Source organism: Eptatretus burgeri, chromosome 15 (assembly GCF_056783735.1).
Source record: "Eptatretus burgeri isolate ZD-2024b chromosome 15, Ebu_testis_v1, whole genome shotgun sequence".
In the NCBI taxonomy this organism is placed as follows: Eukaryota; Metazoa; Chordata; class Myxini; order Myxiniformes; family Myxinidae; genus Eptatretus; species Eptatretus burgeri.
In genome coordinates this window covers 4,839,682-4,855,095 of record NC_140975.1, presented here as the reverse complement: position 1 = coordinate 4,855,095, position 15,414 = coordinate 4,839,682, and the positions used below count along the sequence as shown (strand labels likewise).

The window sequence follows — 15,414 nt, the reverse complement described above, 5'->3', positions numbered from 1 at the left end:
AGTTTTTGCGTCACGTCGTTGATTAGCGCACCCGAATGAATGAGACGACGCGTTTGATGAAAAACATTCATATTGTCGGAAAACACCAGCCGGGTCCATAAAACAAGGGCTTTGCGACCTCTATTCATGACGCAATCATCATCATCGTCATCATCATCATCATCACAAAGCAAGGTGTTTGTGACGTCTGTTAATGTGCGCACGAATGGGAAAGTTTTCAACTTGTTCAAGCAAATGAAAGGTTTTGCAGAAACGCGCAAAGTGGATCATATTTGGGACTTTTTGTGAAATCGGTTTCAAATTTCATAACAAAACACTTGATAAACCTTTTGCATGTACGGGGTTATGAAACTGTATAAGTTTGTAAAACTTTGATTTTGTACCATGGTTAAAGTTTTAGAAGAGTGCCTTGAACTGAATGCCATAAATGTAAGAAAGAATATGTTTTCTGTCGTCAAGTATGAAGTGTGACGTAATCCAGGATATCATAAAGGGAATTCAACTTTCACTTTGGAGAACAAATCGCATCCAATTAGGGACTAACGGATGATGTCCCGATTGCAGACATGTCGTATGCACGTATATATGGAAAGGGTTCGTTGTCTTAGCCGCCGTGTATACCGAGTTGGTTCTTCAGACACACTGTTATCAGGCCGAGACAGCCGCAGATGGACGCGGATCGCGTTCCAAGTGGCGTCCATTGAGCTCCCCGGGCCGCTGTATGGCCCCACGGCGTTTGTCCGTATGGTGAGCGCAGGGTCGCCGGGCGAACCGAGCCTGCGCACCGTCTTGTCCGCAAGGGAGGGAAGGGAGGGGGTGAAAAGGGCGGGGGAGCGAAGAGTGGGATGAGGTTCAAAGGGGCGAGCTAGGCGCCATTGGTTTGCCACGGGAGGTCGTCTTTGTCGAAGCCCGACTGGCGTGGCTGCCTATAAAGGACGCAAGTCAGGAGGCGGTGGCAAGAGCAAAATCAAATGGGCGGGAGGGACGGGGACACGTGCTCCACCAGGTCTTCCTGATACATCCTCGGATTTGTCTGTCTCAGCTCCCTGTCGGATATCGGGAACCATCAGTCGGTGTCCGACTCCTCAGTTTTGAGGTTTGGTCTTTTCTGAGCATCAGTCCCCTTATACAGACAAACTTTGAAAGCCAGAGCACCCAAAGTGACCATGGATTCTGATGCAAGTTCTGAGTGCAGTCGCGCCTCATCCCCGGATGATGTGGAGACCCTACGCCGCGTCTACCTGCGTGGCGCCGGAATCTCGGGACGCGTCTCGTCCACCACCTCCGGCGGTGCAGCACCGGCCTGCCTCTCAGGGCTAGGACGCCGAGAATCGGCAGGGCGAAGGTCCACTGGCGGAGATGGCGATTCCATCATAGACTCGGACTCCAGCGGACTGTTTGAACAGGGTGCCAGCGGAGCCTCGGCAAAGGCCAAGGAGAAACGGGCCATGTCCGATCAAGACATCCAACAACTGCGCCTCAAGATAAACAGCCGGGAGCGCAAGCGTATGCATGACCTCAACGTGGCCATGGATGGACTGCGCGAAGTGATGCCGTACGCGCACGGACCTTCGGTCAGAAAACTCTCCAAGATCGCGACTCTGCTGCTGGCACGGAACTACATCCTCATGTTGAGCAGCTCGCTCGAGGAGATGAAGAGACTCGTGGGGGAGATCTATGGGGGTGGCGCCGCTGGGGTTGGAGCCGCCGGGAGTGCGCACTCTGCCGCCGCCGCACTCGCCGCAGCTCACCCGTCACTCTCAGCTTTCCACGCGGCTCCCTGCCCACCCCTAGCCCACACCAGCCTGGCCCACGCCTTGCACCCAGCCACGCTGGGCCTATCGAGCGTGCACGCACAACCTACGGGCCATGCTCCACCGCACGTCCCGAGCACGCCACTGCACCAGCGCGTCTCTGTGCCCGCCGCGCACGCCCTGCTCAAGGTGGCTGCGCCCGGCCCTCCGCTCCCGCCCGCTTTCCACCAGTGGGGAGCCGTGCCGTGCGCGTGCGTCATGTGCCAACTTCCCGGAACGCTCCCGCGCCTTTCGGGCGATGCCAAATGAAGCCCCCAGGGCGCCTTTGCTCTTCTCGAGCACCTCTCAGGTTCCAACCGCATTGCCGGGTTAACGGAGGATTTCCAGCTCGAAGTTGCCTCCGATACTTCGGCTGGCGTCATGATCGTCCGGATAGGTCATCCGTCTCTCCGTGACAATGGAGGGACCTATCCGTGACATCCCAATAAGGACCCCGTAAGACTCTCGGCATGTGATGTCCTGAGCTTATGAAAGACCAGTGAAAGTGTCACGCACGACTTCCAAGTACGAAGCGCCCATAGAAGCCCAGGGACGTCGGGTCTCCATCGGGTCCTGAACTCTTTCTGCGACCGTGACCTGTGCTTCATTCGTGCGCATTTACATGGGCTTGCAGCACGTACTCTCTATGTACGTGTACGTCCTTTCACATGCTTACGGACCATGTCATGGCTACGCAGCACGTATATGTCCGCATGTACACAGCATATGTCTGCATGTATAAATACGGTACAATTACACTACACACGGGGAGTGTGGAGCTTGATATGGATCTGGTAGAGGAGGGGGAGGAGGAGGAGGAGGAGGAGGTGGGGGCGAAACTGGAAGAGGGAGGGAAGGGGTGGGAAGAGTTTGACAATGCTGCATCTTTATCGATATTTAACACGTTTTATACTTCGATGATAATCTGTATAAATACAGCTAGTACACTGCTTCACATGAATGCATAAAGCACACTGCGATCCAATCAATTCGGACCTGCAGGTGTACACTCCATATACCATGGTATCTATTTACATCACGTGTCCACCTGTCTGCCTGGACTGCGTGTACGAAGTGTGTAACTTTGATTAATATTCGATTACAGTAAAAGATAACTGGTTTACCTAATCAATGATCTCCATTTAGATATGCCACTCGGTCTGTTTGGGAAACTTATTGACAAAAGTACTTATCGATTGCCTCGATTAATCAATCAAGTCACTTATTGATTGGTTCGATTAAAAAAAACTTATCTTACATCCATCGGTTGTCTCGATTAAGTGAAGAAGTCAATTAACTATTGACTCTTAATTAATTTTGTCCCATCAATTGGCTCAATTAAGTGAATAGGTCAATTATCGATATTTTAACTCAGTCCCATCAATTGGCTTTATTGATTCACTCGATCCTATACTTTATTTCGATTAATTAATTCAGCTCCATTGATTGGCTCAATTAATCTTTTAATTCAGTCCCATTGAGGATCTCCATGCTGGGGTTCGTTCTTCACCAATGATCCTCCAGGAAAAAGGAAAAGCCCCAAATCGACAATGTGGACAACCGATGTGACGATGGAGGGTTTTCGCCGCAGAACAGGACAAAGTACCACTTGTACGAGGTGTTCCCAAAGTATGGCGATGAAATGCGTGATTTGCCCAGCTTTGGGATGAACGTGGCCATTTTTGGAACGACGGGCAAAGGAAATGGTCAATAATCGTCTCTTATGGTTTAATACCATATAGAGTACCTTCACTAAGATGGTTGATATCAGATAAATGGGTTGGAGCATTGTAAATACTGGACACAGGGCAGGTATGTGTATGGGAGTGGGGGTCAGGGTTTTCGAGGAGTCGAGGGGTCGGGGAGCAGGTAAACTGGTGGGTTTTCTATTCCAGTATGAAGGTTCAAAATGCTGCTATTTAAACACAAGGACAATGGGTTCGTACAAAGGTATAACGCGATGATGGTGGATGATTGTACAGAAGCGCAAATGATAATCCGTACAATTGAGAACCATGACCTCATGGGCGTTTGGTAAGGAACTCCTCTGTATATAATGGATTGTTGAAGCACCTGTCCACCTGTGAAGTCTCGCACGCTGTGGGACTCTCAAAGGACATTACAAGCATCATTATATTATTATGACGACATAATGGATTGTTGAAGCACCTGTCCACCTGTGAAGTCTCGCACGCTGTGGGACTCTCAAAGGACATTACAAGCATCATTATATTATTATGACGACATAATGGATTGTTGAAGCACCTGTCCACCTGTGAAGTCTCCCACGCTGTGGGACTCTCAAAGGACATCACAAGCATCATTATATTATTATGCCGTGTACAGCGAGTCGATGAGCGTTGTGTGTTCGACATGACCATTTGCATGATGCAGAAGTACGAGAAACGATCGAAACATCCTCGAAACGACACGACACACGACAATCCAAGGCACGTCAAGGATTCATTTTATTTTTCATTCCGTAAACTATTTATAATTCATGCCAAGGACTTGTGAGTCGCGTGTCATTCAGAGAAGTTTTTGGACATTCTCGTTATCTGTCCCCTTCAACGACGCTCCTTCGCGCCACCTGTGCACGCGTGTTGTCACGTGACGTGCCGGTCGCACACCTGGTCCGCGTGCGTGCCTGAACCCGGGTCCCTCCGATGCTGCACCGGGGATTCCACGCGCTTCATCTTGTACTTGGTTTTAAAAACTCAAGAGATAAATATTAATATAAATAAAGTGATTTTGAATGACGAGTTTTTTTTTTTTTGGTTTGTGTTTTTTTGCGTCTACTTGTCACGCATTCAACACACACCGAGGAGAAAAAAAACAAATTGCACAAAAGGGGGACGTCATGAATTGATTGTGACATCACAAGTGTTTATATAACCTGTAGTTTACGTTCGCAGTGCGATGGATACGGCGCGATGATCCATCGTTTGTCGGAGTCGTGGCGTAACGGGCCAAAGATAAGGATTTATATTATGAAATGGAATTTCAAGTGTAATTTGTCATAGCGAGGTGATGACGTAACAAGACCAAAGTTAATACGTACGCCACATCATCATTTTTCATACAATATAACATGATATGTTATGATGACACGGTTCCGTGGTTATAAATCGACAATGTTGCTCCAACCTTTACAACACTATTTAAGTAAAGGCAAACAATGAACGCCGACAATGTCTTTGATGAAAAAGTGAAAAGTTTTATTTATTTTTTAATTTTTTTAAAAAAAAAACTCGAAATGACGTTTCGTTCCAAGTTCGAAAACTTCCCTTGATTTCCAGTTCAGAGATGGAATTATTTTAAAATCGCAGGTTTTGATCGAACCGACTGTTCGGTACAGCGTGGTTGTGTGTGTGTGTGTGTGTGTGCGTGTGTGTGTGTGTGTGTGTGTGTGTGTGTGTGTGTGTGTGTGTGTGTGTGTGTGTGTGTGTGTGTGTGTGTGTGTGTGTGTGTGTGTGTGACTCGGGCAGCGTGATCATTAAGTTTGTGGCCCAACTGAGGGATGAAAGGAATTGCACGAGGAAAGGGTTAAAATGATTCCATAAAACGCTGAAATCGTTGATTCAAAGTTTTTCTTTCAGTTAAATGACGTTGACAGTGTTTGTCTGGGCAGGTAACCGCGTCGAATTCGAATTCATTGAAACGTAACAATCACTTCGAATTAGTTCGAACAAAACATCTTTTTAAAGGTTAAAACAATGGTGCACTCTGTCCAGGGTTCCAATTCATAATTTGTACAGAATTATGTTATAAATATATTATCATATGATGTAGAGTATAACGTGTGCGGTTCACGCACGATGGGTTCATCGATAAAACTCTGGATCGAGCTGAATACATGTAGATTGATCATGTCCTCAGTTCATGAACCTTAAACCAAGTTAGAGTAGCGCGATTTTTTTTTATTATTACTGTATTTAAATTTTTTTTATTAGTAGTATTATTTATTTATTTATTTATTTTCATCAACCGTAGTCTATTTCAAAGATGGACCTATTTGTGGATTCCTTCCCCCACAATGGTCTTCCATGCGGCCGTCAGCCCTGATAATAAATAAATGAATATGTACACGAACACGAATGTTGTATGAACACGTTATACTGTATATCATTTCATTGTAACACCCATTCCCTCCCAACAGAGGAGGTCGTGTTATTATCCTTATTATTTGCCTATTATTATTGTTAATATTATTATTATAACTATTATCATTCTTGTTATTACTTTTGTTAATAAAAGCAGCTTTTGACAAAAGCTACGAAAACGTGCAACGATGCTAAAACGATCTATACACCATAACACGGTGTTGTATTTTCCATGGGGAGAAAGGCAATAAAACATGGGAATTCCTCGGGATTTTTTTTACAGTCGAATCTCGAGCAACATAGGCTAAGCGAGTGTGAAAATAAGACGAGGCCTCTTGCTGGTGATACAATATTAAGGGTTCTGAAGCGTCACTTATAATACCCTCTCCCACCACCACCCGGAGCGGCGCTACACGGAACACATTTACATGGAGAATTTGCATCGGCCCCATCTTTGGAACCCCCCCGGGGAGGGGGGAGGGAGACAAACCAAGTCGCTGCAACCTTTGTCGGATGATTATTCGTCTCCCTGGCAAGTTTGGTTGAGATTGGATAAGTAACGACCACAGACAGACAGATAGACACCTCGTTGTATATTTTAGTACGATTATATGTGCATATAGTTTTTGGTGTATTGTTGTATGAACATGTTATACATAATTTCATTGTGATATGTACATATTATTACACCACGGGTGAAGCGCAGAGCAGGGTTAAGCAATTGGTTGGTTCACTCTGTCTGTCCACAGACATTAGTCAATGATCGAGGAACCACTTCATTACAATTGAATGTTATATATTTCAAACGCTACAATATGAATCGGAACATGCGCCTGCAGGGTAGCAGTACTTTGGCTCTGAATTTGGCAAATTGTAAGCAATCTTGTCCCAAGCGTTCGTGTGCACAGAGGAAGATGGTAATTTTTTACTCTGTCTGCCTATCAGTGAAACAAAATTGAAAATCATTCCAAACAGGGAACTTACTGTTGTTCGGACCTCATAAAGGACACAAACAACAGGCACAAAGAACTAATTTAACTTGTTTGATAAGATGGTGTCAAAGACGCTGCATCAATGGCGGTAAACTTCCGAAAAAAGTTTGTTTGTTTTTTTCGACAACCTTTAAAATCTTTATTTTATTTTGATTTAAATATTGTCAACAACCTTTAAAATCTTTATTTTATTTTCATTTAAATATTGTCCACAACCTTTAAAATCTTTATTTTATTTTCATTTAAATATTGTCCACAACCTTTAAAAAAAAATTTTTTTTTTCATTTAAATATTGTCCACAACCTTTAAAATCTTTATTTTATTATTTAAATATTGCTCACAACCTTTAAAATCTTTATTCTATTTTCATTTAAATATTGTCCACAACCTTTAAAATCTTTATTTTATTTTCATTTAAATATTGCCCACAACCTTTAAAATCTTTATTATATTTTCATTTAAATATTGTCCACACCCTTTAAAATCTTTATTTTGTTTTCATTTAAATATTGTCCACAACCTTTAAAATCTTTATTTTATTTTCATTTAAATATTCTCCACACCCTTTAAAATCTTTATTTTATTTTCATTTTAATATTGTCCACACCCTTTAAAATCTTTATTTTATTTTCATTTAAATATTGTCCACAACCTTTAAAATCTTTATTTTATTTTCATTTAAATATTGCCCACAACCTTTAAAATCTTTATTTTATTTTCATTTCAATATTGTCCACAACCTTTAAAATCTTTATTTTATTTTCATTTAAATATTGTCCACAACCTTTAAAATCTTTATTTTATTTTCATTTAAATATTGTCCACACCCTTTAAAATCTTTGTTTTATTTTTATTTAAATATTGCCCACAACCTTTAAAATCTTTATTTTATTTTCATTTAAATATTTCCCACAACCTTTAAAATCTTTATTTTATTTTCATTTAAATATTGTCCACAACCTTTAAAATCTTTATTTTATTTTCATTTCAATATTGTCCACAACCTTTAAAATCTTTATTTTATTTTCATTTAAATATTGTCCACAACCTTTAAAATCTTTATTTTATTTTCATTTAAATATTGCCCACAACCTTTAAAATCTTTATTTTATTTTCATTTCAATATTGTCCACAACCTTTAAAATCTTTATTTTATTTTCATTTAAATATTGTCCACAACCTTTAAAATCTTTATTTTATTTTCATTCAAATATTGTCCACAACCTTTAAAATCTTTATTTTATTTTCATTTAACTATATACTTGAACATTGGAGAACACAAATCACCTTCTTAGCACTTTCAAAAACCTCCAGTCTTGCAGTACTTGGACAAAATATTATGCCACTTGACAACATCTTGACCAATCAAATGTGCTGCTCGCACTCTCAGCATTGGGGGATATCCAGGTTCATACAAAATGGCAGCTCGTAGGAAATATTGATCATGCTCGGAAACGCAAAGCAAAAGTTGAAAAGATCCTTCCCATGTCCTTTTTCTCAATACCCCAAGATGTGGTAAGGTGGTCTATGAACTCTCTAGTTTTGTGTGTATTGTTATATGATCACGTTTAATATGCAGTACTGTATCTATATAATAATGTCAGATGAAGAGATTAATTTTCATTTAATTAATTACTTGTTTGTATAATTTGATTCGTGTAGGAAATTGTGTTCTGGCCGTTAGATTCATTAGTTTACAAAGCAGAAAGAAAGTCTCATGAGAATCACATGATACATGATTTGCATGTAACTTTATGTAAGATCCAGGTGAGCATCGACTTTTCGTGCAAATTCTGATGGGAAATGTAAACGATTTGACGTGTTGGGTATTTAGTAAGTAAAAAAAGTCATAAAATATCCATAGCCCCCATTGTTTTAGTATTTTTGCTGTATGGAGTTAAAGGGCTAGCGCACATGTTTTTTTTACAACTAAAATGGCTGTCAGTCTACCAGTCGGCCACCTTTGATCAGATCACAAAATAAAGTGAGGTGCACATGTATACCATCATGCACTGTGCTTGTGCCAAGTTTCAACAAAATCGGACCATGCTTGTCAGAGAAATGGTGGGACACATTTATGTAACAAAATGGCCGCCAGTCGGCCATCTTGGATTTGATCTCAAAGAAAAAATGACGTGCATATGTAAGCCATCATTCTTTATCTGTCTGCCAAGCTTGAACAAGATCAGTAAATGTGTGTCCGAGAAATGGTTTAGGACGTGTAGAGCATCGGGTTTTGGTTTTTTTCTACAACTAAAATGGCCGCCAGTGGGCCATCTTTGAATGCATCGTGAAACAAAAGGATGTGTACATGTAAATCATTAGGTGTTGTCTTTGTGCCAAGTATGAGTAAAATCGGTCCATACATGTCTGAGATATGGTTGCGGATGCACGCACGCACGCACGCACGCACGCACACGAAAATAGAGACCAAATCCATAAGCCCCCGTTTCGCACTAAGTCTAACGGGGGCTAATAAGCCAATTTCATGACTAGATGGTTCATAGAACACTTTACCCAGCGCAGTCTTGAGAAAAAGGACATGGGAAGGGTCTTTTAAACTCCTGCTTTGCATTTTGCACTGAACAAAGCACGAGATGCCGCCATATTTTCTCAATGCTGAATCTCACAGTTACTCTGCCCTCAGGACATGAGCCGTCGTGAATATTTTTTCCGAATAATACCAAACGGAATGCTTTTGGAAGTGTCAAGAGGGCAATTTGTGCTCCACAATGTATACATATATAATTACATTTAATTAAAATGAAAGTTTTAAAGGTTGTAAAGTTGTAGAAAAAAAAAACAAACTTTTCCCAGAAGTTTACTGCCGTTTGATGCAGCGTCTTTTCCACCACCTTGTTTAACACGTCAAATAAGTTATTCGTGCTTGTTGTTTGTGTCCATTATGACATCCTAGAAACAGTAAGTTTCCTGTTTGCAATGATTTTCAATCTTGTTTAACTGCCAGACAGGCAGACAGAGTTAAATTATCCAACTCCTCTCTGTGCAGGCGTGTGTTCCGATTAGTGTTCTGCAGTGCCTGAAATGTAACATTTCATTGTAATTGAGTAGTTCCTTGATCATAGTATGACGTTTGAAGACGGACAAATAGACAAAGTGAGCCAATTGCTTAACCCCGCTTTTTGCTTCTGTGTGCGGGGTAATTGCCGAGTAAACGTGTGCCATGGATTTATTGTCGATGCTGTGTGCACTACAATCAATGCACGTACGTGATAACCATCGGTTAGTTAAGGTAATGATTAAAATGGCAATTGTTTCCCTCGTTTTCATTCACGCGGAGTTTCCGCTCCACACAGGTCTTGCCTGCTTGGACCAAGACCATGGTGTACTAAGGGTGCGCCGGGTGTGCACAAGGGCGATGCTGAGCCAGGCATGGCTCCCTGATACACAATCTGCACACGTCTCTGTATGAAGTACAAATAATTTAATTGGACATTTTAGTGACCGGTTTATGTTACTGTCGAGGAGTTTCACCATAACATCAGTTTTATTCAATGTACGCAACTCTCCCTCCCTACCCCTCCTCTTTGTCTCTCATAAATGCCCCCCTCCCTTCCACTGCCAGATTAGATGCTCAAAACTTGGGTGGGTTGTTGAAAAGGAAAATCTGGATAAAATGGGGAAAACTGCACAGAGGGTGGGGGGGGGGAGAGAGGATTGAGGATAGGATTGGATTGGCGTTTGAAGGGAGGGGTAGCGGTAGAAAATAATAAGAATGGTAGGACGAGAAAGGGGGGGTGTAGGAAGAAAGACAGAGAGAATATCAAAGTGAGGGGGAGGGGATAGAAAGAGAAGAGAATGTCAGAGTGGGTTGGGGGTGGGGGAGTGAGGGAGGTATAGACAGAGAATGTAGAGTGAAGCGGTTGGGGGGGGGGTAGAAAGAAACAGAGAATAGCTGGGCAGGAGTGGGGGAGGGGTAACGTTACCCTTGAGGGAGGGGTACAATGACTGCGCGTCGTCCTCGGCTGCTCGTGATTTGCCTGCGACTCAGGGGGAGGCGGCTGCCGAGGAGGTGGGGTGGAGGTGTTTGGGATGAGGGGGGTTTGTAATAATTAATCCTTTACATCTGGGAAACAACGAAGCAAAAAAATTTTTTTGTGCTTTATTCGTGGATCGCCATGTTGTCTACCCATGGATGGGTCATGGTGAACGACAGATGGTCATTAAGTCCGTGGCCTGATATAAAAATGGTAAATGTGTCTATATTTTTTAATGTTGTTTCGTATGGAGCCTGTGCTTGCTGGCTGCATCATTGCTGAAAGCACAGCTGTGCCACTGATGCGGTGCCCCCCTGTTTCCAGTGAGCTGGTTCTCATTTTGCAAACCTCGGAAGGATGACAGGCTGAGTGAACAACCCACCTGGTGTTATTTCACAGAACGACAGGGGCTTAAACTCAAGACCCTAAGATCTTCAGCCAACCACGTTGACCGTACGGAGCCACCAGCAGGCATTTTAATAATTCACATTCACTGGTCACCTTAATTATTTTGGTTTCTTTTTGGCTTCGTATTATCTTATGGGGGTGTTTGTGCTGGCGAAGGGAGGGATGAGGGGTGTTCTCTCCTTGGGGTGTGTGTGCTGGGTGCTGGCCTGGAAGTAGAGAGGAGGGGTGTTCCCTCGTTGGGGTGTGTGCTGGCCCAGGGGAGTGTAATGGGAAGGTAAATACATTTACAGTATATTTAAAGGAAATCGATCAGTTGACGATATTGACCAAAATGTCGGTGTTGTTCACAAAGTACCATGGGTATCTCCATACTTTAACGGCATCCGCTGTTTGAACGTCATCTGCTCGTGGGGTTTGTTGGAGGAAGTTTTTGACCGAAGTCTTTTACGAACCGGCTGGCCAGGACTCGCGTTCGACTGAAATTGATTTGGGCAGGAATTTGTAATTTGCTTTTTGGTGTCAGCAATATCGATCACGTGATACGTACGAATTGGTCTGTGACCCAAAACACGCGTGTGATGTAAGATAACGTGGTGATATCACGTGGTGCGGAAATATCACCTGTTTTGGGAATTTCTGATATTTCATGAAAAATTCACCAATCGATCACGTAACTTGTGTGTGTTTGCACAGAACTAATTTTACAATTACTTGAAATATAATTATCATCCGGAGATTGTTTTAACCCCCGTTTGTCTGTGAGCAGGGTATCTCAAAAAGTTCTGGACGGATTCGGACAAACTCTGGTGGATGAGTTGGATGGGTGACAAGAACCGGCTGATTAGATTTTGTTGAAGGTCCAAATGCAGATCTGGCCTATTGGTGGATACAAAACGTACACTGCTCTACCTGGTGGAGGTATGCGCTCTCTCGAGTGCCGTTCTCGTAACGTACTGTTTGAACATCACTTACACAGTGACTACGTCGATCAATTACGTGTTGTCGGAATGGACCTTTCAAACCCCGAGACCGTTTAGATTGCTGAGACCCCTTTGACCTTTGAAGACCCTGGAGACATTGTAGATCGTTTACACACCATTAGATATTTTCATCCTGTTGAAACCCTAAGACTCTTTATAACCCTATAGAGCATGTTAGACCCATAAAACCGTATAGACCCTTTCAAGCCATTCGACCCCGAAGACCCCTATACACCCCATTAGACCATTTATAAACCTTAGACACCCTAAAACCCAACAAACCCCTTTTCCCTTCATGACCCTTTAGACCCCTTCACCCTTTAGATCAATTTTTAGACTCCTCGACACTTTAGATCCCACAGACCCTTCAGACCTTTGCATCTCTTAAGTCCCTTAAGTCCCTTTAGACCCCTTACACCTTAACTCCCTTTAGACCTCTTACACCTTAACACTCTTTAGACATGTTGAGACTGCTTGGATCCTTTTGGACCATTTAGAACTTTCGACCCTTGACACCACTTCAACCTCTTTTGACACTTTAGATCCCTTTTAGATGCATTTTAGACCCCTTAGACATTTGCATCCTTCAGAGATTTGACCACTTATACTTTTAGACCCAAAATACTGTTGTAACTTACCCTTCAGATCTTGAAACCCTTTAGACCATTGACAACCTTTAAGACTCAAACCACACAAAATCTGCTTTAAAAAAAAAAATTGTATACCTATACCAAGTCGAGGCTCATGTAAGAGCGAATACACAGAAAGATATAACGAGGCAGGAGACGAGGGGTGGGAGAGGGAAGCACAAAATAGTGGGGAACAGAGACAATAGGATATCCGTGGAAGGGAGAGGGATGGGGTGGGGTACATGGGATAAACAAGATGATACTACAAGGACTTTCAGGAAGAAAAACGGGGAATTTGAAGATGGGTTTGGGGTAGATGAACGGGGGGGTAGAAAAGATCAAGATTTTGGATGGGGGAAGATAAGAGATGGTGGTGAACAGCTGTTTTGAAGACCAAGAGGGAGGAGTGGGATTAAAGAGAGTGTGGGAGTTTGTTCCAGAGGTGAGAAAAAAAGAGGAATGAAGGAGTGAAGGTGAACAGTGATTCTTCATTTTGGCAGTGTCACAAGAAGGGGGTTTTTGGCGGACCTTTAGCTCCCTGAGGAAATAAAAGGGGGGGGGGACATTTACAGTATATTCAGGGTAGAGCATAGACAGAGCGGGAGGGGGGGCAAGGCCAGAGAGGAGACGGTAGAAGACAGAAAGACCACCAACCTGCTTCCGGTAAGAGACTGAGAGACCCAAAGACTCAGCTTAATTGCGGGAGATACCAATGATCCCAAAAGCCTTGGTTTCCACAGTGTGAAGTCGAGAAAGGTGAGAGGCGGGGGCACCACCCCACATGGGGGAGTAGTACTCCATCAAACTGAGCATGGAAGCTTTGTTTGTGGTCAGCAGCTCAGGTGTGCCAAGGAAGAACTTTGCACGACGTAGGATGCCCAGTCGGCGAATGGCTTTGGAGGCCAGCTTGGAGATATGTAATGGCTTTCCCAGGAAAGATCGTGGCAGATAGTGAGACCCAAAAGCTTGAATGAAAGGACTTCTTCAAGGGGATTGTTGAGAATAATGAGTCAGGTCAGTTCAGTTATGGGAGCATGCGCCAGAGCAGCGCGTCTCTGCGTCCATTTTCCACCGGTAATCCAAGGGCTTCTCTCTGGCCATTCCCCAGGCAGAGGCCATCCCCATCTTCTTGAGATGCCGATCAACCTGCTGCTACCACGAGGAACGTAGTTGTCCCACTCACCCCCTTCACCCATGAGGCTCCATCACTGAGACAATCTAGTGAGCAGGATCAGGGTCAGGAAAATGAGCCACATGTCCATACAGCCTCAGCTGATGCTCACGGACGATACAGGCAACAAACCTCATCTGAGTATCTCTCAGAAACCACTCATTGGACACAAAGTCTAACCAGCGATTGCGAAGGATTCTCCGAAGAGACCTGTTACCAAAGGAGTCAAGTCTCCATCTCATATCCCTGGTCAGAGCCCAAGTTTCACATTCGTAGAGCAAGACTAGAAGCACCAAGGACTTAAAGACTCGGACTTTCATCCCGCATAGGTACATATACTGCCACACCCCATGATCCAATGAATTTGTGACTCCCCAGGCTGAACCCGGATGTCTATCAACCTCTGGCTCACAATATGTGGAGACATGAATATCCCTGCCAAGTGAAGTGAATCTCTCTGTGACATCAACATCCTCACCCCAAACAGGTACAGACAAGATAGCAGACAAGATGTCATTGAAAGCCTGGATCTTGGTTTTGACCCAGGAAACCTGTAATCCCAGTGACTCCAATTCCTCATTCAGTGCCCCTAAGGGCCCCCAGAAGAATATCTCGCGTTTCTGCAAAGATGACTGCATTATCTGCGAAATTAAGGTCAGAGATCTTGACATTCCAAAACGATGCACCGCAGCTTGATCTCTCTGACATCCTCCCCAGAATCCAGTCCATACAAGCGCTTGAAAGTGTAGGAGCCAGTACACACCCCTGACAAACTCCAGTAACAAATGGAAATAAGTCGGAGATAGAGCCACCATACCTCACAGCACTCTCAGTCCCAGAGTATAGTGAGAAATCAGATTGATCCGTTTTGGTGGCACCCCGCGAAGGCCAAGAATCCTCCAGAAGGCATCCTGATTCGCTGAATCGAACGCTTTGCGGAGATCAACATAGAATGCTTGCAGCCCCTGCTGAAACTCTCGTCTCTGTTCGGCGAGGATCTGAAGAGCAAGGATACGGTCAATCATTGACCTCTTTGGTGTAAAGCCTGACTGCCATGGGCGCTGGTACTCAAGTAGATGGTGGTGAACCCTATGAAGAATTATCTGAGCAAAGACCTTGCCCAGCACTGAAATCAGCGTAACCCCTAAGTGGTTGTTGCGGTCCTGGCGATCACCCTTTCCTTTCCAGAGAGGGACAACAAGGCCCCTCTTCCATTCAGTTGATGCCTGTGTTCCAGGCAGAGCACAGAACTGCATGTAATGACACGAGTACAGCATTTCCACCAGCCTTGAGAAGTTCAGCATGGATGCCACAGATCCCAAGAGTTTTACCCCTCTCA

At 43.7% G+C, this 15,414-nt stretch overlaps 1 protein-coding gene across 1 annotated transcript; it reads left to right on the top strand.

Moving 5' to 3' along the window:
* Positions 1 to 971: 971 nt before the first annotated feature.
* LOC147011364 (oligodendrocyte transcription factor 3-like) lies at positions 972 to 6,045 on the top strand. Its single transcript, XM_085856969.1, has one exon. It carries the CDS (start codon positions 1,167 to 1,169, stop codon positions 2,061 to 2,063), a length of 897 nt encoding a protein of 298 aa, XP_085713095.1. The 5' UTR covers positions 972 to 1,166; the 3' UTR covers positions 2,064 to 6,045.
* Positions 6,046 to 15,414: the final 9,369 nt, after the last annotated feature.